This window comes from Symphalangus syndactylus, chromosome 13 (assembly GCF_028878055.3).
Source record: "Symphalangus syndactylus isolate Jambi chromosome 13, NHGRI_mSymSyn1-v2.1_pri, whole genome shotgun sequence".
Lineage (NCBI taxonomy): Eukaryota > Metazoa > Chordata > Mammalia > Primates > Hylobatidae > Symphalangus > Symphalangus syndactylus.
In genome coordinates this window covers 30,101,161-30,126,455 of record NC_072435.2, presented here as the reverse complement: position 1 = coordinate 30,126,455, position 25,295 = coordinate 30,101,161, and the positions used below count along the sequence as shown (strand labels likewise).

The 25,295-nt window shown below is 49.5% G+C and overlaps 1 protein-coding gene across 5 annotated transcripts in view; it reads right to left on the bottom strand.

Annotated features, from left to right (window-relative positions):
• The window catches only part of LIG1 (DNA ligase 1), a 56,320-nt gene extending 31,092 nt beyond the window's left edge, over positions 1–25,228 (bottom strand). The window contains exons 1-9 of one of the 5 annotated variants that reach the window (XM_055235822.2): positions 24,892–25,226; positions 20,353–20,426; positions 16,767–16,856; positions 15,871–16,006; positions 11,489–11,615; positions 8,364–8,459; positions 5,830–5,934; positions 4,388–4,510; positions 4,064–4,142 (exon numbers count right to left, since the gene is read on the bottom strand). In XM_055235822.2, the coding sequence (XP_055091797.1) occupies positions 4,064–4,142; positions 4,388–4,510; positions 5,830–5,934; positions 8,364–8,459; positions 11,489–11,615; positions 15,871–16,006; positions 16,767–16,856; positions 20,353–20,369 (773 nt within the window). In that variant the 5' untranslated portion in view covers positions 20,370–20,426; positions 24,892–25,226. Of the gene's footprint in view, positions 1–4,063; positions 4,143–4,387; positions 4,511–5,829; positions 5,938–8,363; positions 8,460–11,488; positions 11,616–15,870; positions 16,007–16,766; positions 16,857–20,352; positions 20,427–24,891 lie in introns of all 5 variants that reach the window. The other 4 variants (XM_055235821.2, XM_063615787.1, XM_063615789.1 and 1 more) reach the window with 4 other exon arrangements.
• Positions 25,229–25,295: the final 67 nt, after the last annotated feature.

Below are 25,295 nucleotides of genomic sequence, written 5' to 3'. Positions count from 1 at the left end.
CAGTGTGTGGTGGGCAGGGGAGTCTAGAGCCAGTCAGCCTGGCTGGAACCCCAGTGCTGCCACTCCCCACCTGTGTGGCGTGAGCATGGCACTAAAAACAAGTAAGAATAGTAGCAGCAGTTACCGTGACAACATGCTGGTCATAATCAAGGCCAGACCCTGTGCTAAGTGTTTCAAATCCTCAGGAGAGACACAGAAAGGCTAAGTCACTTCCTCAAGGTCACACAGCTGAGACAGGTGGAGCTGGGACTCCTAGCCAGTCCTCAATACTGTTCCACCTCTCGGCTTTAGTTTCCTCATCCAGGAAACCAGGATAACAACAGAATCTACTCCCAGCAGTGTTGTGAAGATTCGGAGCATTGGGTCAGGGAAAGCCGCTGCTGAGTGCCTGGCACGTGGGGAAGAGTGGGTGGAAGAACATGCTTCCTCTCATCACTGTGTCCCCATCTGAGAGGTGAGGAAATTGGAGGGTGGGAAAGTTTGCCTGTCTCTTGGAGGCAGCCATCGGAGACAGAGGGGAAGTGACCATGCTAGGAACGGTGCAAGAAGAGCAGTCAGGCCGGGTGCAGTGGCTCACGCCTGTAATCCCAGCACTTTGGAAGCCTGAGGCAGGCAGATCACTGAGATCGGGAGTTTGAGACCAACCTGGCCAACATGGAGAAATTAATGGGGTTTGGAATAATCCCTGCTGTTCAGCAGAAATGACAGGTGGGTTAAAAAGTATGAGGCAGTGAGTCCAAAATCTCTTTGATTTGATGCCTCTAAAAATGAAACAGATGACAAGAAATTCTTTCAGCTTTAACATTTCATGATTAAAGTTTAAGTCTAACAAAAAAGTGTCTGTCTCTGTTAAAAATACAAAAGTAGCTGGGCGTGGTGGCACACGCCTGTAATCCCAGCTACTCAGGAGGCTGAGGCAGGAGAATCGCTTGAACCCGGGAGGCGGAGGTCACGGTGAGCCGAAATCGTGCCACTGCACTCCAGCCTGGGTAACGAGCAAAACTCCGTCTCGAAAGAAAGAAAAGCAGTCATAGTATCACTTGAAATAGAAAACAGAACTTTATACACAGTAGGACACTGATTTTATTAGGAAAACATATTTATAAATACACAAACACGGACACATGCTCAGGAGGCATGATATGGCAATGGGGAAGAAATAACTGCTAGGAATCAAAAACGTTCCTTAGGGTCCCAGGCCTGGCCCTACCCCCACCTCCCTGTGTGCCCTGGCAAGGCCGACCTAACCTCTCTGGGCTAATCATGTCAATGTGTGTAAAATGGCTAAAGTGCTCCCTTCCTCCACAGGAATACTGCAGAGAGGAAGTTAACGTGCTATTTAACCTCCTTGATAAGGTCGCAATTGGGGGTGCAAAACTGATGTCAAGAATCCTCTGAACACTTTTTTGTTAGACTTAAACTTTAATCATGAAATGTTAAAGCTGAATTTGTCGTTATCGGTTTCATTTTTAGAGGCATCAGATCAAAGAGATTTTGGACTCACTGCATCATACTTTTTAACCCGCCTGTCCTTTCTGCCGAACAGTAGGGATTATTCCAAACCCCTTTTCTGTTAATTTTTTTAGCTTTCAGGACATCAAAAGTTCACGCTGCTAATACCATCTCATTGTATTTGAAAACACAATCAATCTTCACGGGAAAAAAATAACTTCAAACGGATATATGATTATGTAAGAAATCAGGCTGGCCGCGGTGGCTCATGCATGTAATTCCAGCATTCTGGGAGGCTGAGGTGGGAGGATCACTTGAGCCCAGGAGCTCAAGACTGGCCCGGGCAACGTAGTAGGACCCCATCTCTACAAAAAATAAACAAAAATTAGCCAGGCATGGCGGTACATGCCTGTAGTTCCAGCTACCTGAGAGGCTGAGGTGGGAGGATCCCCTGAGCCCAGGAGCACCACTGCACTCCAGCCTGGGCAACAGAGCAAGACCCTGTCTTTAAAAAAAAAAAAAAAAAAAAAAAACCTCAAGTTCTATAAAGTGGAATTTTTGTCTGATTTGTTTTCTACCAGATCTCCGGCACCTAAAATCCAGTAGCTAACACACAGTCAGTCCTTTGTAAATACTTACTGAGTAAATAAATGAGTCCATGATTGACTAGTGAAAAAAAAAATCTGAAAGTGTTCATTTAAATATCTTTCATGGCAGATTTCCTGGGCTTCCTAGGGGCCAGCCCCACTGCTGGGAGCTAGGCAAGAAGACTAAGAAGGCTGGGACCTCCCACAGCCCTGGCTCTGTGGGAAGGAGCTTATGTCTGGTTAGGGAGGCTCTTTACCATGTGACAAGACATAAAAGTCTGACTCAAGTGCTGGGGACACGCACCTCCTCTCACACACGAAGGGAGAGGCACCAGGCTTCCCCAAGCAGGTGCAATAGGAGCTGGGGCCTGATGGAAGCCTGCTGGGCAGGGTGGGTTGGGGACAGTGCTCTAGGCCGGGGGCAAGCACGTTCAGAAGCAGGGGGACGGCTGGGTGTGGTGGCTCACGCCTGCAATCCCAGCACTTCGGGAGGCTGAGGCAGCCGGACCACCTGACAGCGGGAGTCTGAGACCAGCCTGGCCAACATGGTGAAACCTGGTCTCTACTAAAAATACAAAAATTAGCCAGGCTTGGTGGCACGCACCTGTAATTCTGGCTACTCGGGATGCGGAGGCAGAAGAATCGCTTGAACCCAGGAAGTGGAGGGTGCAGTGAGCTGAAATCGCACCACTGCACTCCAGCCTGGGCAACAGAGTGAGATTCCGTCTCAAAAAAAAAAAAAAAAAAGCAGGGAGGAATGACAGGACATGGGGACATGGTGTGTGGAGGGAGCAGGAAGAGGCTGCAGATGCCAGGAGGCTGCAATGTAAGGTGGACAGGGCTGGCTCATGAGGGCACTGGGAAGCCCAGCATTTATCCTCTATGCTGGGGAGAATCGCAGATGGGTTTTGAGCATGGCAGAGATGGGGGGTGACCTCATCACTTTACAGGATATTTATCCACCCACGCATCCTATCATCCATTCAACCAATCTTCAGTGCGGCCTCCTGTGTGCATGTTAGGTGTCGTGGGAATCAGCCCAGACATCTCTTCAAATAATTAACAAAATTACAGTGAAGCAATTAATTGCTATTCCGTGTCCCACAGCCCCAGCACACTATGCACATCACGAGGGCCGGGGCAGAGTGGCTGGCTCTCTATGGTTCATCCCCGTGGACTGCCCAGGGCTGGCACAGAAGGGGTGTTCAGTGACTTTTAAGGCAGAGTAGAGGCGCCTGCAGGCTTCCAGCGCATACACTAAATCTGGTGAGTTCAGGCCAGGTGTAGTGGCTCACGCCTGTAATCCCAGCACTTTGGGAGGCCAAGGTAGGTGGATCACCTGAGGCTAGGAGTTCAAGACCAGCCTGACCAACACAGTGAAACTGTGTCTCTACTAAAAATATAAAAATTAGCAGGGTGTGGTGGCATGCACCTGTAATCCCAGCTACTTGGGAGGCTAAAGCAGGAGAATTGCTTGAACCTGGGAGGTGGAGGCTATGGTGAGCTGAGATAGCACCACTGCACTGCAGGCTAGGCGACAGAGCAAGACTCGGTTTCAAAAAATAAAAAATCTGGTGAGTTCACAGCCAGAGGAACAGAGAGGTAGGAAGTGAGGCCAGAGAGGGAGGTGAGGGCCAGTGGCCGAATGGGCTTAGATTTTCTCCTGAGGGCTCTGGGGAACCCTAGAGGGGCAGAGTCAACTCTGGGTGTTAGAGAGATCCCCCAGGCTCTGCAGAGATCAGACTGAGGATGAAAGACTGGAGGCAGGATCAGGGGGTGGCTGGGGCCACGGTCAGCAAACTCTGACCCTGGACCGTTTCTACAGGTTCTGGGAGCTAAGAATGGTTTTGCAACAGGGGCCAAATGTGTCTCGTAAAGCCCAAAATATTTACTCTCTGGCTCTTCATAGAAAAGCTTTGCCAAGTCCTGCAAGAGGAGGAAGCCTGAGCTGGGGGTGGGGCTGTGGGAATGCAGAGAAGGAAACACACCAGGAATACTCTTTCCAGACCCGGACACTGACTCACCCCTCAACAGCTCCCTCCTTTCCTGGAGCCCCTGGCTCCTCTTCCTTCACTTCTTTTTTGATTGCTGGCTTCCAGGGGGCTAGGAATGAAGACAGAAAACAGTGGGTCTTTTCTCCTTCTGATAGCCCCCACCTCCCATCCATTCTGCACCCAGCACCACCCCAGGGCTCGGGGAGACGGGAGACAGGCTGGTAGAGACAAGGCCGACTTTCCAACCAGCAGGAAAGGGAGAAGGGTCTCGCAGCATCTCAGGCCTCTGGAGAGAGTCTCACCAGCCTCCTGCCTGTACAACCAAGGGAGGCGGGGTGAGCAAGGGAAACTCACTGAAGAAGCTGCTGAGCGTCTTGGGAGCTCTGCGGGGAGGCTTGGTCTGCTCCTCCTCCTCCTGCAGTTCCTGCTTCGTGGCCACCTCAGGCTCTGAAACGCTTTCCGTCGGGGTCTCTGCTTCTGTGGTGACAGCTCAGACGGTGATGCAAACTCTTTGACCCTGAGACTTTTTTTTTTTTTTTTTTTTACCTGCAAGATCATTCTGACCCTGCAGATGGAAGATACAACTACACCTACCCTTTTCCTTTCTGTTAGCTTTGAGCTGAGATCTCAGGCCTGCTGTCTACTCCTCAGTGCTAACTAGCGGAATTCTAGCACTTGGCCTGAAATAGGAGACTTAGGGATAGTGGTAAAAAGAAATCTCATCGTCATGAGAAGAAAATATTCCCACTCCTCCCAGCAGCTGCAGAAAATCAGATACAACTCTGTATCCCTAAAATTCTCCTGCAAGTGTCGTTTCTAACACAGGGGCCTCATGGACACTTGAACCACCCTGCGAGGGTAACTTCAGCCTCCAAAATCCTGTAACTCGGTTTGGTTGTCAACTTAATAACATTTAATTTACACCTATGACTTCTGAACGCTATGAATGCTTTTTATCTTTTACTTTTTCTGAGGTGGGGGAGTTCTTGCTCTATCGCCTAGGCTGGAGCACGGTGGTGCGACCATAGGTCACCGTAACCTCCACCTCCTGGGCTCAAGCGATCCTCCCACCTCAGCCTCCCAAGTAGCTGGGACTACAGGTACGTGCCACCACACCCAGCTCATTTTTGTATTTTTTTTGGTAGAAATGGGGTTTCGCCAGGTTGCCCAGGCTGGTCTCGAACTCCTGGGCTTAAGCAGTCTACCCACCTCAGCCTCCCCAAGAGCTAGGATTACAGTTGTGAGCCACCGTACCCAGCCTAGGAAGATTTTTTAAAGAATGGCTGGCTCTTGGCCGGGCGCGGTGGCTCACGCTTGTAATCCCAGCACTTTGGGAGGCCGAGGCAGGCGGATCACGAGGTCAGGAGATCGAGACCACGGTGAAACCCCGTCTCTACTAAAAACACACAAAAAAATTAGCCAGGCATGGTGGTGGGCACCTGTAGTCCCAGCTACTCAGAGAGGCTGAGGCAGGAGAATGGCATGAACCTGGGAGGCGGAGCTTGCAGTGAGCCGAGATTGCGCCACTGCACTCCAGCCTGGGCGAAAGAGCGAGACTCGGTCTCAAAAAAAAAAAAGAATGGCTGGCTCTTTCCTCCTTTCCCACATGCATGGGGAAAAATAATAATTAAAAAAAAAAAACCTGAGTAATAAAAACTATTATTCTTCTAGATTTGGCATTTAAGCCATAAGTTTGAGAATCTATGCCTTGTTTAAATTAATCGTCCTCCAAAGACTTCTGACCCCAAAATCAGGAGGCGGGGCGGGGGGAGGAGAGGACCAGAAACGAAACTCACCGGAGGTCTTTAGGGGCTTGGGAGGCGTGGTGGGCTGGTCCCCGTCTTCTCCTTCCTTCTCTGTTGCCACTTCAGCCTCTGTGAGGCTTTCTTTCAGGGTCTCCGCTTCTGACGATAGACAGAACAGTCAGATGGCAAAAAAATCCCACTGAATCTACAAGGGCATTTTGACTCTGGAGACAGCCTGCCCTCATCTGTCATCTGTTCTTTTTTTTTTGAGACAGAGTCTTGTTCTTGTCACCCAGGCTGTAGTGCAATGGTGTGATCTCGGCTCACTGCAACCTTTGCCTCCTGGGTTCAAGTGATTCTCCTGCCTCAGCCTCCCGAGTAGCTGGGATTACAGGCACCTGCTACCACATCTGGCTATTTTTTTGTATTTTTAGTAGAGATGGGATTTCACCACGTTGGCCAGGCTGGTCTTGAACTACTGACCTCAGGTGATCCACCCGCCTCGGCCTCCCAAAGTGCTGGGATTACAGTTCTATCTTGTACCAATCCAACGTGCCTGTAAAGTGGCGGGCCATGTTAAGACCCTGCTCCTTGTCAACCCCAAGCAAGGCAGGGACCCTGAGGGAGTCCAGCCCCCGTTTGCGTATGTAGCCGAGACATGAATGGTGTGTCTTTCCTTACAAACGATTCCTTTAGTGTTATTCACCCCAAAATAGAATCTGAAAGGGTTGAAAATGCAAATGACAGCCTGTTACAGACAAAAATAAAAATTTTTAAAGTTAAAAAAAATCATACCTCTAGGGTCACAATAAAAACTGCAAAAACCAACTTGGGAAAAATCTGCCTTAGTAGAAAGAGGCCACCCCCGCCACCCCTCACTGGACACTGACAATGTCCAGTACTTTAGTACAAAGTTTACAGTACAAACTTTACAATACAAACTTTAGTACAAAGTTTACAGTAAAATCTGTACTAAAAATTGTCAATAAGAAATCAAATCTTTTTTTTTTTTTTGAGACAGTCTCCCTCTGTCGCTCAGGCTAGAGTGCAGTGGCACGATCTCAGCTCACTGCAACCTCCACCTCCCAGGTTCAAGGGATTCTCGTGCCTCAGCCTCCTGAGTAGCTGGGACTACAGGCGCCCGCCACCATACCCAGCTGATTTTTGTAATTTTGGTAGGGATGGGGTTGGCCAGGGATGTTTGGTAGGGATGGGGTTGGCCACCATGTTGGCCAGGCTGGTCTCCAACTCCCGACCTCAAGTGATCCACCCGCTTCGGCCTCCCAAACTGCTGGGAGTAGAGGCGTGAGCCAGCACACCTGGCCAAGAAATCAGATCTTAACCAAATTTAAATCTGCCCTGGGAAAATGGACCTTTTATTTGTTTGCAGAAACAAAAAACCCGACGACATTAAAGGCTGCAATTGGTGTAATCTCATGCAGACCCCAGATGATCAATGGATCAGATCTTTATGGCTGTTTTCGGTGGGTTCACCAACATGCAGGGAACTCACTGGGCACTGCAAGATATTTTAGATTTTTCAAAGGAAACCCAGCGACACCTGCTGGCCACTGTGTGAACTACTAGTTCGAGGTATTTCAGTTTTCAGTATTAAATCACATTCCTTGCAATGACACTGCATCTCTGCAAAGCTGGGTTTTCATAGGTTGTTGCCATAAAAATCAAGTACTGTACAAAAATCAACATAGAATAGGAAATGACAGTGGCAATTTTCAATTGGATTCCAATGTTTAAGATGTTACAGAGTATCCAAGGCATTTCCCACAAGTAATTATGGTTATTTAAGAACAAAATACAGGCTGGGCGTGGTGGCTCACGCCTGTAATCCCAGGGCTTTGTGAGGCCGAGGTGGGTGGATCATGTGAGCTCAGGAGTTCAAGACCAGCTTGGTCAACATAATGAAAGCCTGTTTCTACTAAAAATACAAAAATTAGCTGGGCGTGGTGGTGTGTGTCTGTAGTCCCAGCTACTCGGGAAGCTGAGGTAGGAGAATCGCTTGAGCCTGGGAGGTGGAGGCTGCAGTGAGCCGAGACTGTGCCACTGCACTCTAGCCTGAGCGACAGAGTGAGACACTGTCTCAAAAAAAAAAAAAAGCACAAATATTACTTTTTTTCCAATGTATGTATCATATCTAATAGTTGTTTGGACATAACTACTTAATCAACAGAACTGATAAGGTATTGGCCTAGGAGCAACATAAAAAAATTACTAAGACATCAAGCGTGCTGTGAACTAAGAAAGTTTGGGAACCTCAACTTTATGGTAAAATTTACAAGGAAAAGGAAATCATTTAGAGGAAAAATAGTTTCCATTAAATAAATATAAAAACAGCAAATAAAAATGGGAAACTGTGCCTGAATTATTACTAAATTAAGATGTCCAAAACAAATATATCCCACAATGTTTTCAGAACCAAAGTTCCCATATTGCTAGGTGGAATTCCTGGGGTTCCTGGACACAGGCACCAAATCGGCAGGGTCCAAACATCCTGAGCTCTCAGGCCCCTGCCCCTGCGGATCCCCCACCACACACACACACACAGTTCTCTCCTCCTGGGGGCTCACCTTCCTCCTCCTTCTTCCTCTTGGATTCTCTGTCCTCGTCCTCACTCTGCTCTTCCAGGACTTCCTGAATGGTCCGTTTCGGGAGCTGCTTCCGAGCTGGGGAGGCAAAGGGCTTGGTGTATCTGACCTCGCTGGCTCGTGTGCTCCCATCCCGGAGAGCTCACACCCACTGATGTAGCCCCTGGAAGGCTCTGGGCCCTCTCCCCTTCTCTGCCTGCAAACAGCCACTGCCCCAGTGCAGGCCGCACCCTTCAATCCCTCCTGCTTCCTGGCTGTGTGACCTTGGGCAGGTTACTTAACTTCTCTGTGCTTTGCTCTCTCATGACTGCAGAATGGAAATAATCCCCACGAGTAAACAATGATGTAATATACTCAGCACAGTACCGACTCCAGCAGGTCTCCTGAGCTCCCCACTGCCCCCCTCAGATCTTAATTGCCTCCATGTGCTCCAGACAGCTTCCCCGGAACCTCCGAAGTCTGGAAGTCGCAGGGAATAAACTAGCCCCAGGAGAGGCCCTCACCCCACGATTGGCAGGAGTTGGTGTATAAATACCCCAGCTGCCTCGCATCTCGGGGGTCACTGGAGCATTTACACCGTTCCCCAGAGAATCCCACAAAACTAAGCTCCAGCTGCCCAACGTGTAGCACACCCAACAGCACATCCTGTATTGGCTGCTCCCCTGCCCTGAATCATCCTCTGTTCCCTGCACCTCCTAAACAAATCACTTGCACTTGAATCCCTATTTCAGAGCTTCAGAACCTGCTTCTAAAAGCCTCTAAACTCAGATACTAACCCATGATGAAGAGCTCACACAAAGGCAGTTATAAGCATCTTCACTGTTATATCTCATGTTGGCCATTGTGCCACCTGGTCCCCGGTCTCCTGGCCCCTTCACGTGGCCCCAGAGGGACCTTCTATCAGCATGGCTGGCACTGTCTCTCCCTGCTCAAAACCCTTCCATGACTCCACGTTCTCTGCTTTATCCAGGATAGTCTTTTGATGTCTACCCCGATCCTACCTAATCTCTCTCCATCTGACCTTCCGACCCTTCCCACACCACATACTCCACCTTCTTTTATATCACTGCTAAACTGGGGTGTTTCCAGACATACCAAGTGGTGTCACCCCTCCAAGCCTCAGCATGTGAGGTTCGGGACATAGCTCAATGTCGCTCCCTCTGAACAAGATCCCCTGACACACCCCCAGGGCCAACCTCAGCGTCCACCTGGAGCTCCCAGCACGCCCTCGGCCACACTGTGACTTCCTTATGGCCACCTTTCATTCAGGGATGAACCTGCCTCCCCAGCTCACAGCCCTTCCACGGCTCCCAGGACCCACAGCACAAAGCCCAGGCTCCTTAGCTGGGCGTGCAAGATCTTTTGAGATCCAGCCCCCACTCTCCTCTCTAGCTCACCTCTCGCCACATGCTATCCTCAAACTCTCCCTGCTCCCCAGATCGCATCCGATTCTCCAGAAACAAGGAAGTGGATGAGAGGTCCCAAACATCCCATGCTGTTCGCATCTCGAGGCCTCTGCACGCGCCCTTCTTGTCTGAAATGCATGCATCTGTCCTTTCTCAACATGGCCAACCCCAACCCATCTTCTAAGACTGGGCTCAGCTATCACCTCCCCTGGGCTGCTTGACTCCTGAGCTCCCAGAGTACCCTGCGTCACCCAGCATCGTCCGATGGAAAGATCTGGCAAGCCACGTATGTAACCTTAAACTTTCTTGCAGCCATGTTAATAAAAAGGGGGAAAAAACCAGGTTGAACTTGGTTTGAAGAATCTATCTTCCTCAATACACCTAAAATAGTATGATTCCAACATTCTTTTTTCATGCTAGGTCTTCAAAATCCAATGAACTCATTGCACATCTCAAGTTGGACACCAGATTTTCATCGGAAACATGATCTGTGTAGGTTTCATAAAATGTACAGCTATTCACATACCAAAGCTGTTCCAAAATGACATGGAAAAAGTGCAAAGTCTTTACTCACTGAATCGCATATTAGCTTTCAAATGTAAATTCAATTGAAAGGATCTAACATGAAAGATTCAGCTCCTCTGTCACACTCACCACGCTTAAGGGCTCAGCAGGCCGGATCGGACAGCAAGGGCTCACACTGCCCCGTGTTATGTGTGGGTCTCTCGCCCTGTTCTTCCCCCACAGCAAACATTCCAAGTCCCTCTTAGGTCAAAGATGCTGTTCTCCAGGCTGGCTTTCCAGGACCTTCTCACCTCGTTGCTCATCATCCCCAATCCTGTGCTCCACACGCCAGCACACCAGGCCCTCAGCGGCCCCCAGGCCTTCTCAATTTCTATGTTCCCCTTGCCTAGCATGCTCCCCTCCTCCTTTGCTTGTTGCCTCTTCTTTGTCCTAAAGGGCTCAGCTTGGTTAGCCTCTCTTCTGGAAGTCTCCCTTGAGCCATGGCCCCATGCTTGTGTTCCCACATGAGTTGTGAGGCCTCCGTCTCAGCGGATAACTACAATCACAACGACCCACGATGACTGAGCCCCGACTGAGGGCTGGGCCCAGTTCTGAGCAGCGTACTCGTGTTATCTTCTAACTCAGATATTTCTGTGCGGTAGGTGCTGTCATTATCATCATCTCTACAGATAAAGCAACCTAAGCTCAGAGGTCAGTCATTTGTCTCAGGTCATACAGCCAGTGGATGGTGGACCCGCGCTCTTAACCACAACGCTAAGACCAGAGCTGCCATAAGGATGACTACCTTGGATGGGAATCCAAGCGGGGAGAAAGGCAGGCGACTGGCCGGGTGTGGTGGCTCACGCCTGTAATCCCGGCACTTTGGGAGGCTGAGGCAGGCGGATCATGAGGTCAGGAGTTTGAGACCACCCTGGCCAACATAGTGAAACCCCGTCTCTACTAAAAATACAAAAATTAGCCAGGCATGGTGACGGCCTCCTGTAGTCCCAGCTACTCAGGAGGCTGAGGCAGGAGAATCGCTTGAACCTGAGAGGCGGAGGTTGCAGTGAGCCGAGATCGTGCCACTGCACTCCAGCCTGGGTAACAGAGCGAAACTACATCTCAAAAAAAAAAAAAAAAAAAGAGAAAAAAAAGAAAGGCATGCGACTGAAGGAGCAGGGGCCCGTGTGTTCTCACCTGTGCGACGCTTCGGGATCCCTGATGGGGAACTGTCCGTGGGAGAGGTGTCAGAGAGGGAAGCATTGTTTTCAGGAGATGTGGCAGGACGGGGCGGGGAGACCTGTGAGCAGTCCGGGGCAGGCTTCTGGAAGAGGAAAGAACAATTCTAGAGTGAGCGGGGGAAGGAGGGACTCCATTTCCCAAAAGTTGAGAGTAGAGGGGACTGAAACCTCTCTCTGTGTCTACCCTCCTTTCTGACCCTATGGTCTCAGCCCTAACTCAGGGGGGGCCTCTTCTCACCTGGGCCATCATCCCGCCCTCCAGTGCAGGATCACGGTCCCATCAAGGACCCCCATAGCTCTTCTGCTTTCTGCAGTAACAGAATCGTCAATTCTCCTGCTTCAGCCTCCCGAGTAGCTGGGACTACAGGCCTGCACTACCATGCCTGGCTACTTTTTGTATTTTTAGTAGAGACGGGCTTTCACTATGTTGGCCAGCTCTACACAACGGGATGTCAGGGGAAATGACATACACCTCTTCGTATAGTTTTATTTTTATTTATTTATTTATTGAGACACGGTCTTATTCTGTCACCCAGGCTGGAGTGCAGTGGCGTGATCTTAGCTCACTGCAAACTCTGCCTCCCAGGTTCAAGCAATTCTCCTGCCTCAGCCTCCCGAGCAGCTGGGATAACAGGCGCCCGCCACCTCGCCCAGCTAATTTTTGTATTTTTTTATAGAGATGGGGCTTCACCACGTTGGCCAGGCTGGTTTCGGACTCCTGAGCTCAAGTGATCCTCCCGCCTTGGCCTCCACAGCACTGAGAATACAGGCGTGAGCCCCCGTGCCTGGCCTTCTCTCCATACAGTTTGGATGTTTGTTCCCTCCAGATCGCATGTTGCAATTTGGTCTCCAATGTTGGAGGTATGACCTGGTGGGAGGCATTTGGGTCATGCAGGCAGATCCCTCATGAATGGCTTGTATCCTCCTTGTGGTAGGAACTGAGTTCTCCCTCTACTGGTTCACATGAGAGCTGGTTGTTTAAAATTCCTCTCTCGCCATGTGACACACCTGCTCCTCCTTCACCTTCCACCATGACTGGAAGCATCCTGAGGCTCTCACCAGAAGCAGATGCCGGCACTATACTTCTTGTACAGCCTGCAGGACCGTGAGCCAAAATAAACCTCTTTTCTTTATAAATTAACTGGTCTCAAGTATTCCTTTGTAGCAATGCAAAATGGACTAACATGCATTTCCTGGTTCAAATAACATCCACTTAATGTTGAGTGGGGTGCCCTCCTCTTCCTGTTAGCAGAATATGGATGTTCACAGGGACAAGGGCATCTACAGAGAGCAAATGGCAGCACAGAGGAAGCCTGGGCCTCTGACCCGTGAGACTGTCACATGAACCCCGGACTCTGCACTCAGGAGAGAGAAAAATAAGTGTGCGTCTTGCCTAAGCCACTGCTACTGTGTCTCGGTTTCAACCACTCACTTATCTTCTTCCAGGGCCTGTGCCAGTTATTAAGTGATTTTCTCTCAGCTCCAAACCTGTCACTGTCCAGTCTCCCTCGTGATGCCAGGACTGGGACTCCACAAATCTCCTTCTTGCTCTGGCACCACCTCAGCATCAGGCAGTGCCAATGGAGGGAAGTAGAGGGCACTGCACGATTGGAGGCACAGCCGGCTTGCCGGGGGCAGCTGCTGGATCCCACTGACAAGTTTTTCTAACGCTCACGGGGCTTGCCACGTGGTACCTGATCAGAGACCCTGGCATCTCCCACCCAGTGCCCCCTTCCTGAAAGATCAGAGTCGCAGGCTCTCGGGGCACCTTCTCTAAGTTCAGAGACCTGCCAGCAGTCCCGCCACAGAGGTGTGAATTTCAGCTCAAAAGCCACAGGGATGGTCGCTGCACCCCGCAGTTGCTACTTCCATGATGCCTTAGAGTTAGTTCTCTTTTTACTCCTTCGGTTACCTATTTAACAACTGCATACCTAGTGACCATCCTTTAAACTCCCTCTGTTCAAATGACTGGTATGGTTTCTGTCTCCCGTTGAGACCCTGATGGAGATACAGGTCTCAGAGAATTTTTTTTTTTTTTTTTTTTTTGAGATGGAGTCTCGCCCTGTTGTTCAGGCTGGAGTGCAATGGCACGATCTCGGCTCACCACAACCTCCACCTCCCAGGTTCAAGCAATTCTCCTGCCTCAGCCTCCCAAGTAGCTGGGACTACAGGCCCGTGCCACCATGCCCGGCTAACTTTTGTATTTTTGGTAGAGATGGGGTTTCACTACGTTGGCCTGGCTGCTCTCAAACTCCTGACCTCGTGATCCACCCGCCTTGGCCTCCCAAAGTGCTGGGATTACAGGGGTGAGCCATCGTGCCTGGCCAGAGGAATACTTTAAACGCTGCCCAGGACTAAATGATCTCTGCCTCTCTTCTGCCCAAAACTCTTCCTAGATCCCCAGAAGCCTCAGGGTAAAGTCCAAGCTCTAAAAGAGATCTCTATTCTAATACCTGGAACCTGGGAATATGTTAGGTTACATGGCAAAGGGTAATTGAGGTTGCTAATCAGCTGACCTTCCGATAGTGGGATTATCCTGGACTATCCAGGTAGGCCTGATATAGTCACAGGGGCCTTCAAAGTGGAAGAGGTGGCAGGAGAGGAAAGTCAGGGTGAGATGTGGCCACAGAAGAAAGGCACAGAAGGAGGCAATGCCACTTGCTTGCTTATTTATTTATTTATTTATTGAGACAGAGTCTTGCTCTGTTGCCCAGGCTAGAGTGCAGTGGCATGATCTTGGCTCACTGCAAGCTCTGCCTCCTGGGTTCATGCCATTCTCCTGCCTCAGCCTCCCGAGTAGCTGGGACTACAGGCGCCCACCACCACGCCCAGCTAATTTTTTGTATTTTTGATAGAGACATGGTTTCACCACGTTAGCCAGGATTGTCTCGATCTCCTGACCTTGTGATCTGCCTGCCTCGGCCTCCCAAAGTGCTGGGATAACAGGCGTGAGCCACTGCCCCCAGCCGCTTGCTTTGAAAATGGAGAAAAGGGGATCTCTAGCAGCCGGAAAAGGCAATTCCTGGATTCTCCCGTAGAGCCCCCAGAAGTAAACGCAGACCTGCTGACACCTTGATTTTAGCCCAGTGCAACCCATTTCAGACTCACGACTCCCAAACTGTAAGACAATAAATTGACATTGTTTTAAGCCACTGCGTTTGTGGTCAATTGTTATGGTAGCAAATGGGAAGCTAACATAGGTGGTGAGGGAGGTTTCACTGAGGAAGTGATATCTGAGCAAAGCATGCAAGAAAGCAGGGGACTGAGCCAGGTACGTACCTGGAAATAGAGTTTTAGGCTGGGAAAAGAGGCAGTGGCCCAGAGGTGGAAGTGCACCTGGTGGGTGTGGGAAGCCAGGATGGAGCGAGCCGAGGAAGAGATGTAGATGCAGCTGCAGATGTGATGGGCAGGGGCAAGAGAGGAGGAGCAGGTGAGGCCTGGTAGGTTTCCGCAAGGCCTGGCTTTGGCCTGTGGTGGTAATACCAGGGGGTTTGGGCAGGGAGTCACAGGACCTGACCTCACCATTGACAGAATAAGCAGCACTGTGCTTTGGACATCATCCACAAAGCAATAAACAAGCAATAAACAAGCAATAAACAAGCATTAAATGACTTAAACAGGGGAAGAGAGTGATCCAATGTATTTGGAGAAGTTAAAAAGCCCTCTGACCACAGGAGAGGCGAGATATACTTTTGAACCCTTACTTTTTTGCTTTTTTTTTTTTTTTTTGAGGCAAGGTCTTGCTCTGTCACCCCGGCTGGAATGCAGTGGTACAATCATAGTTCACTGCAGCCTTGAACTCCTGGGCTCAAGCGATCCTCCTGCCTCAGCCTCTCAAGGAGCTAGCACCACAGACGTGCGCCACCACACCTGGCTAATTTTTAAAACATTTTTTTGTAGAGATGGGGTCTCGCTATGTTGCCCAGCCTGGTCTCGAACTCCTGGCCTCAAGTGATCCTGCCACGTCGGCCTCCCAACGTGTTGGGATTACAGACATAAGCCATTGTGCTGGGCCTTGAGCCCTTGTTTTACATCAGGCATTATTCTCAGATCTGTATGTAAATCGACTCATTTCATCTTCCCAGCCACCCTATGAGGAAGGCGTTACCAGGAGCTGCATGTTACAGTTGAGGCATCCAAGACCTAACGTGGTGAAGGAGACTACCCGAGGTCCTAGGGCAGGAGCAATTAGGACCAGGTTGTGTTTGCACCCGAAACACATGCACCTCTCCTGGGCAATTTCTCCAGAATTCTCCTGAACAGCTGCTGCACTCTGTTCCAAAGGCTAATGGGAATTAGTTTCTTCTGGTAAAAATGGGCAGGGTGATGGGGACGTACCTGGCCTTTAGCAGGGCTAAGGGCTTCATCCTCCTCCTCCCCTTCACTGCCCAGGACCCGGGCCGCCTTCCTCCCCGGCCTCTTCACTGGAGAGTCACTCTCGGACACCACTCCATTCCACTCCTTCAGTGCCGCCCTGGAAGGTGGGGAAATGTGGGTGTAAAGGGATGACTACAGCAGGCAGAGTGGGGGCACTGCCCACAAACACTTTGGTTTCTTTGCTGTTTCCTTCCCTTCCTTTCAAGCATCCAATGAACATTTTCTAGTTGCCTCCTCAGCAAACCTCATCGTTTCATCCATCAATGCATTCATCCACCCGCCCACTCATCCACTCACCCACCCATCACACATCTCTGGAAGCCTCCAGAGTGCCTGCCCTGTGATGGGTGATGCTGAGGAGCAAATGAAGTCCCTGCCTAAGGCTGCCATTGGTCTCCAGCATCTATTGGGACACCTTCCCTTTTTTTTTTTTTTTTTTTTTTTGAGATAGAGTCTCACTCTGTCACACAGGCTGGAGTGCAGTGAGCCGAGATCACACCATTGCACTCCAGCCTGGGAGAGAGTGAGACTTCATTTCAAAAAAAAAAAAAAAAAAAAAAAGAAGAGTACTGTTGTCTTCTACTTAGATGACACAGCATCAAGATGTGGCATGTGGCCAGTGGCCAGTGGCCAGTGGCCAGCTTCTCTGCATCACGGAGAATGTCTGCTTCTAGAACGAGGCCAAGACCTGCAGAAACAGAGACCTACAGACAACTCCAAGGCCCTGGATCCAGCTGTGCCTGCAGCTGCTCTTGCTCTTGGACTTCCAGCCACCTGGCTGAACAAGTTTTTTGGGCCCCAAGACAATCCTGACTGCTAAAGGAAAAAATTCACCGTATCCCGGCCCTGTGACATACTTTGGAGGGGGCTCTGTCTCTCTGCTGCTGTTGGATGCCTCCTTCTCAGGCTTCTTCACTTTACCCTCTTTCTTGGGGTGGAAAAATGACCTAGAGGAGCATAAAAGGGGGTAAAAAAAGGAGAATAACAGCACCAATACCCTGCCTATCTATGCTGAATCCTATAACTTCCTTTTTTTTTTTTTTGAGACAGAGTCTCACTCTGTAGCCCAGGCTGGAGTGCAGTGGCGCAATCTCAGCTCACTGCACGCTCCGCCTCCTGGGTTCACGCCATTCTCCTGCCTCAGCCTCCCAAGTAGCTGGAACTACAGATGCCCGCCACCATGCCCAGCTAATTTTTTGTATTTTTAGTAGAGATGGGGTTTCACCGTGTTAGCCAGGATGGTCTTGATCTCCTGACCTTGTGATCTGCTTGGCCTCCCAATGTGCTGGGATTACAGGCGTGAGCCACCGCACGCAGCCACATCCTATAAGTTCTAACACCATTTCCATCTCAGCACATAACAGAGAATTTCAAATAAGCCCTTTAACTTAACTGATAAGGAAACTCAGACTCAGACAAAGGAGGCAACACTAATTTTTCTGCCCTAACTCACCTGCAAGATATGATACATCCCAAGTTTTATTCAACAAATATTAACTAAGCACTTTTTAATTTTTTTTTTTTTTTTTAGACAGAGTCTCACTCTGTTGCTCAGGCTGGAGTGCAATGGCGTGATCTCGGCTCACTGCAACCTCTGCCTCCCAGGTTCAAGCAATTCTCCTGCCTCGGCCTCCTGAGTAGCTGGGATTACAGGTGCCCGCCACAACACCCAGCTAATTTTTTTTGTATTTTTGGTAGACATGGGTTTTCTCCATGTTGGCCAGGCTAGTCTCAAACTCCTGACCTTAGGTGATCCACCCACCTTGGCCTCCCAAAGTGTTGGGATTACAGGCATGAGCCACCGCGCCCAGCCTAAAAAAAATTTTTTTTTGAGATGGAGTTTTCACTCTTGTTGCCCAGGCTGGAGTGCAATGGTGCAACCTTGGCTCACTGCAACCTCCGCCTCCCCGGTTCAAGTGATTCTCCTGCCTCAGCCTCCTGAGTAGCTGAGATTACAGGTGGCCACCACCATGCCTGGCTAATTTTTTTTATTTCGTAGAGAAGGAGTTTCACCATGTTGGTCAGGCTGGTCTCGAACTCCTGATCTCAGGTGATCCTCCTGCCTCCCAAAGTGCTGGGATTACAGGCGTGAACCACTGCGCCCGGCCTAACTAAGCACTTATTATGTGCCAGGGCCTGTTCTGGGCCTGAGGGGTTTGGCAGTGACCCAGACACATGAAGTTCCTGCCTTCAAGAAGCTGACACTCTGGTGAAGGGCACAAATATTAAGCAAACAACTAAATATAAAATGTTGGGGCCTGGCACCGTGGCTCACGCCTGTAATCCCAGCACTTTGGGAGGCTGAGGCAGGTGGATCACGAGGTCAGGAGATCGAGACCATCCTGGCTAACACGGTGAAACCCTGCCTCTACTAAAAATACAAAAAAAATTAGCTGGGTGTGGTGGCGGGCACCTGTAGTCCCAGCTACTCAGGAGGCTGAGGCAGGAGAATGGCATGAACCTGGGAGGCGGGGCTTGCAGTGAGCCAAGATCGCGCCACTGCACTCCAGCCTGGGCGACAGAGCAAGACTCCCTCTCAAAAAAAAAAAAAAAATGTTGGAAGGTGTGAACATTAAAAAAAAAATCTGGTGAAATCTGAATAACAAAGTATGGAGTTCAGTTAAGAGTAATGTACTGACATTGGTATCTCAGTGGTGAGAAACGGATCGTAGTAATGTACGATGTTGACAATGGAAACGGGCAAGGGTATACAGGACCTCTCTGTACTCTCTTTGCAACTTTCCTGTACCTCTAAAATTATTCCAGAATAAGAAGTTTATTTAATCTTCAAAAAGAAAAAAAGGAGCCGGGCACAGTGGCTCACGCCTGTAATCCCAGCACTTTGGGAGGCCGAGGGGGGCGGATCACGAGGTCAGGAGATCGAGACCATCCTGGCTAACACGGTGAAACCCCGTCTCAACTAAAAAAAATACAAAAAATTTAGCCGGGCGCAGTGGCGGGCGCCTGTAGTCCCAGCTACTCAGAGAGGCTAAGGCAGGAGAATGGCGTGAACCCGGGAGGCGGAGCTTGCAGTGAGCCGAGATTGCGCCACAGCAGTCTGGCCTGGGCGACAGAGCAAGACTCCGTCTCAAAAAAAAAAGAAAAAAAAGAAAAGGAAAAATCATGCAAAAGCAAGTGGACAGAAAGCAATCGAAGGCACCATCAGCCCTGGAGAGACAATCCCCAGATTCCTCATCCCGGGAGAAAAACGGAACCCAGCATTGTGTAAGCCACTACCACCCAGGTTTCCGGGATGGATGCCCATGTCTGGGTCTCCCTACCATCCATTTTTTCCTCCTGGTAACAGCCCCTCCGTTTTCCTCTTGGGATGCTTCTTACCCCACATTCTCTCAGCACACACAATTTGAGTGGGCTGGCCCTTTTGCTCGTGACCGGGAGTGGACACATGACCCAGGCTGCATCCCTGTGGCTGGTTCAGGGATAGGTATGTGGCCCAAGCTGGGCCAGTGGAACTGGGCTCTAACACCCTCTATCCACGGGGACTGCTAACCAGGGGAGAGCCCGCCTGAGGGGGAGGACAACCTCAAGGACAGCAGAGCTGAACGATGGAGAGAGACAGATTCCCAGAGAGAAAGTTTTGGCAACTGGATAGAACCAAGCCTGAGGCTGTTTACTCCAGCAGGTTTCAATGACATAAGTCAAGTCACATCCTTTCTTGTCTTCCTGAAGCCAGACTGCATTAACACGAGGTTTCTCAACCTAGATACTACTGACATGTTGGGCCTGATGGTTCTGTGTTGCGGGGGGGCTGTCCTAAGAACTGAAGGTTGTTTAGCAGCATGCCTGGCTTTTAGCCACTAGATGCCAATGGCAAACCCTGTGTCCCTAGGTTGTAACAACCAAAAATATCTCCAGACACTGGCCGGGTGCGGTGGCTCACACCTGGAATCCCAGTGCTTTGGGAGGCCAAGGTGGGCGGACCACAAGGTCAGGAGTTCGAGACCAGCCTGACCAACATGGTGAAACCCCGTCTCTACTAAAAATACAAAACTTAGCCAGGCGTGGTGGCACGTGCCTGTAATCCCAGGTACTCAGGAGGCTGAGGCAGGAGAATCACTTGAACTTAGGAGGCGGAGGTTGCAGTGAGCCGAGATTGCGCCACTGTACTCCAGCCTGGGTGACAGAGCAAGACTCCAACTCAAAAAAAAAAAAATCTCCAGACACTGCCAGATGTTCCCTGGGGAGCAAAACTGCTGCTGACTGAGAACCACTGGGTTAGGGTTTCTGTTCCTCGCAACTAAAAAGTGTTGTTGAATACACTGTCTTCCATATCCCACAGCTCATTTTCCATACTACTCGACTCCTGGAAATTCCAACTCAAAATCTAATGTAAGGGTTTTTTTTTTTTTTTAAGTACAGATTTAGAGAAAGAAACAGAGGACTTAGAGAATGAAAGACTCAGGGGCAAGGGAGGGTCCTCACATGATACTTCGCTGCATGTTGGCGTCAGAATTCTCCCTTCCTGTCCAGCTCTTTTCTTCGTCTGTCAGCTGCTCCTGGAACAGAAATCCAAACACTTGTTGAGGTGATTGGTTGTGCAGAGATCCAAACACATAAAACCCTTTCTTTCAGAAAGAAAAAAAAAAAACCAGAAACATGAATTTCCCCTTCAAGAAGAAACTCCTGTTTTTATGAACCAAAATAATTTGCTAGTGAGATTTACTGGTGAAGAATAAAAGTTCCAAATCAGAGATAAAGATAAGCGGCCTCCTTTACCATAAGAAGACTGTTTTTCATCTAATATGAAGAACAGACTGAGGAACTGAAATGGGTTTTTTTTGAGTTAAGTTTAAAGGTTAGTGAAAAATTGTTTTAAGGTGATGACATAATTCCCTAAAACAACTGTGGAAGCTTATAAAATTGTACCCGCTGGTCTACATAAATTAGCTGTTGGGCAATTTCTAAGGTATGCTGTTATTTCAAACAAAGAGCAGAATATCAGAGTGTGCTACTGTACTGTGTAAAAGAGAAAGGCTACAGGCCAGGCGCAGTAGCTCACGCCTGTCATTCCAGCACTTTGGGAGGCCAAGGTGGGTGGATCACTTGAGGTCAGGAGTTCAAGACCAGCCTGGCTAACATGGCAAAACCCTGTCTCTACTAAAAATACAAAAATTAGCCAGGTGCGATGGTGCGCGCCTGTATTCCCAGCTACTCTGGAGGCTGAGGCAGGAGAATCACTTGAACCCGGGAGGCAGAGGCTGCAGTGACCCGAGATTGTGCTACTGCACTCCAGCCTGGACAAGAGTGAAACTCCATCTCAAAAAACAAAAACAAAAACAAAAGAAAGACTATAAATGTATCCACATATCTTGTATATGTACAGAACATCTCTGTCGGAAGACAAAAAACTGGTGATGCTGTCGCCTCAGGAGGGACAGCCACTGGAGGGAGATTTTTTAATACACATGCTTTTGCAGGCAGTATTTAATTAAAAAATTAAATACTTTTTTAAAAAGTCTATTATTTAATGAAATCAATAACAGTCACTGGGGCTTCCACGGTTTAGAGTAACTCTAATGAAAGGGTTCCTAGGCCGGGTGTGGTGGCTGCTGCCCATAATCCCAGCATTTTGGGAGGCCGAAGTGGGTGGATCGCCTGAGGTCAGGAGTTCGAGACCAGCCTGGCCAATATGGTGAAACCTCATCTCTACTAAAAATACAAAAATTAGCCAGGTGTGGTAGTGGGCATCTGTAATCTCAGCTAGTGGGGAGGCTGAGGCAGGAGAATCACTTGAACCCAGGAAGCGGAGGTTGCAGTGAGATCAAGCCACTGCACTCTAGCCTGGGCAACAGAGTAACACTCTGTCTCAAAAAAAAAAAAAAAAAGAAAGAAAAAGAAAAAAGAGAAAAAGAAAAGAAAGGGTTCTTAATCTGCGGTCCACAGAACCCAGGAGTCCAAGAGCAGAACTCAAGTGGTCTATGAAATTTGACAGGAAAGAAATTACGACTTTATTCTTGTAAACTTCTAATTGGAACTGAGCCTTTCCTTCCATTATAAATATTAAACATATAAAAAATTATAAATTTCCTATATCTTTTTTATAATGGAAGAAAATAAATTACACATTATAATTATGTAATTATAATTATTTACAGTATATTTCCTTCCACTATGAATATTTTTTTTAAAAAGTACTAGCAGGACCTCTGCGTGGATTGCTTGAGTTGAGACCAGCTCAGACAAGGCTGAGCAACAGGAATATAATAATGTAGTGTGGGCAACAGGAATGGTTTTCTTTGACTTTCCCTTCCTTTGCACAGAAATCTTCTTCGACCCATTGGGTCCCCTTTCATTTTCTGGAATCAGTCCTCTCTATCCCGCACCACACGCCTCTAAGTCTCCACTCCTCTCTACAGCCTCGGCCGCCACATGCTGGCACCAGAAACTCAAACTCAATTTTGGAATCAAAAAACTCAGTAGGCCGGCGCTGTGGCTCACGCCTGGAATCCCAGCACTTTGGAAGGCTGAGGCAGGTGGATCACGAGGTCAGGAGTTCGAGACCAGCCTGGCCAGCATGGTGAAACCCCATCTCTACTAAAAATGCAAAAAATTAGCCAGGCATGGTGGTGCGCGCCTGTAATCCCAACTACTCGGGAGGCTGAGGCAGGAGAATCACTTGATCCCAGGAGGTGGAGGTTGCAGTGAGCTGAGACTGTACCACTGGACTCCAGCCTGGGTGACAAAGTGAGACTCCATCTCAAAAAAAAAAAAAAAAAAAAAAAAAAAAACTCAGCAATTTCCAAACAGAGTTGCTCAGGGCCAGGTGGGGAGCAGGAAGTAAGCAATGCTTCAACCAAACAGTTCACAAAGAAAGCAGGTTAGGGACTTAGCCACCAAAATCCTGAGGGCAAAGGAGAAAACTATTACAATCCCTACCGAGTGCTCACCTGCCTAGGTACTTTACATTCTCAATTATACTGACTCTCCACAACAACTCTGTTACAGAAACTAAGGCACAGAGAGGTTTTTAAAGAAACTTAACCTGCATCTGTAGTATGTTCCACCCCAGGTCGGCCTGCTCCACAGCTCACCTCTTAACCACCAGACTGAGTTGCAAGGGAAGGAGAAAGAAATAAGCGTTTACTGAAAGCCTACTCTATGCCTGACAGGCTGATCACATTCTCAAATACCCTCAATCCTCAAGTCAGCCCTCCAAGACAGGTGAGATCATCCCCACTTTACAGATGAAGGTACTGAGGACGGGGGACATAGCTGGGGTTCAGGCAAGGCTTCAAACCCCAGTGTGGCTGGCTCCAAAGCCCACGTTCCTTCCTCCTTACCATGGTACTCAAGGCTGGCTTCTCAACTCTGTGTATTACTGAGTTGGGGGGAACAAACTGGTTGATGCCTCTGCAGGACCACTTGGCGTCTCTTATCAGAACGGCAACCCCACTTCTGTGTATTTGGCCCACAGAGACCCTCACAGGTGGACCAAGTGAGGCACAAAGTTTGCTGTTGCAGCACTAACTGTAAAGAGAAAAGACTGGAAACTGGTGGAATGTCCACCCTTAGGGAACTGGTTCCCTAATTACTGGAATACCATATGGTAGAATATTGTTCAGGGTTAAAATTAAATGAATGATGGATAAAAGGTATAGGAGTTTTTTTGGGGGATGATAAAAATATCCTAAAATCGATTATGGTAATAACTGCACAACTCAGTGCATACACTGAAAACCACTGACTTGTACACTTTAAATGGGCAAACTGTATGGTTTGTGAATTATATCTCAATAAAGCGGTTACCAAAATGAAGAAATAATGACAGGAAAAATATCAAGTGAGGATGAAACAGTACTCAGTGATAAAAAGAAACGAAGGACTGATACAAGCAACAACTTGAGTGGACCTCCATGTCATTGTGCAGAGTAGAAAAAAGGTAACATCCTAATAATATATGATTCCATTTACATAACAATCTCCAAATGACAAAACTAGAGATGGTGAACACATTAATGGTTGCCAGGGGCCTGGGGAGGAGTTCTTATGTGGAGAGGGAACTGTTCTGTATAACATTTATGATGGGGGTTACACAAATCTATACAAGGGATCAAACTGCATGGGCACACAGATGCACAATCACACTCATACACGCACAAACTGGTGAAAACTGAACAAGGTCTGTAATCTAGTTAACTGTACTGATGTCAATTTCCTAGTTTCGATATTGGGACTACATAAGATGTCACCATTAGGGGAAGATGGATATAATATTTTCACAACTTCCTTGAATCTATAATTATTTCAAAATAAAAAGTAAAAATAAGAGGTAAGCTCCACCCCTTTATCAAGCATACATTAGGCCAGACTTCTCCCCATTCAGATGATTCTCCATCTTTTACGAGCCCTTTACCTAGACCTGGACCTTACCACTGACCTCTCCCTGACACCACCCTCCAGTAGGGCCCACTGCTTCCAGGTGATGCTGCTGCCCGCGATTTACCTTCTAGCCCCCCAGGTGGCCCTGCCCCCTCAGCACTTCTGGTTCCCAGCCTGCCCCGCCCCTCGGCACCTCCCCTTTCCAGGTGGCCCCGCCCACAGGCAATCTTTTCCCCGGCCCCGCCCCTCAGCTCCCTTCAGCCCCTCCCCATCCCAGATAGCCCCGCCCCCTCGGGGGGTGCCTTCCGATTTCCAGCTGGCCCCGCCCACACACAATTTTTCCCCCGGCCCCGCCCCTCAGCTCCATTTGGCCCCTCCCCCTTTCAGGTGAACTCGCCCCTCAAGGCCTCTTCTCAGAGGCCCTGTCCAACTGTTTCTGTTTCTCTTCTACTCTCTGACTGGCCCTTCTCCCCCTGGGGGACACCTCTCTGCACCCTCCGGCGGCCCGCAGCCCGCGCTCTTCCCTCTCCACCGCGCTCTCGGCAGCCTCAGCGTCCCCACGCCCGCTCCTCTGCGGACACCCCGACATGGCGAAGCATAGGCCCCAAGCATTCGGCGCACCCGCCGCCCTCCGTCTCCCACCTGCTTGCGGACGGCCCCACTTGCCTCGCGTTGGTCCCGCGCGCCGCTGCCCGGGCAACACACTCAGATCCGCCGGGCGCGCCTCTGCAGTCCCAAGTTCGCGCCACGGCATTCGCGCGCAGACGTCTGCGGGCGGGGGCGGGGCAGAGCCTAGGGGCGGGACCTGGGCACCGTCCGCACCGCCGCCGTCGCGAGGAGGACACTGGGAGTCGTAGTCTCCCGAATGGGAGGAGGGCGGGAAAAGGGGTGAAGTGGGGCGAGCCCTCCCGCAGAGCACGCTGGGAAAATGCCCGAGTTTTCCCTCGCCCTGGATGAGCGGGTGTGGCTGAGGGTCTGAGGAGTGACTGGCAGGGAAAGAGGAGGAATCGGTGGAAGCTCCCGCGCGAGGCACGGCGGGAAGAGAG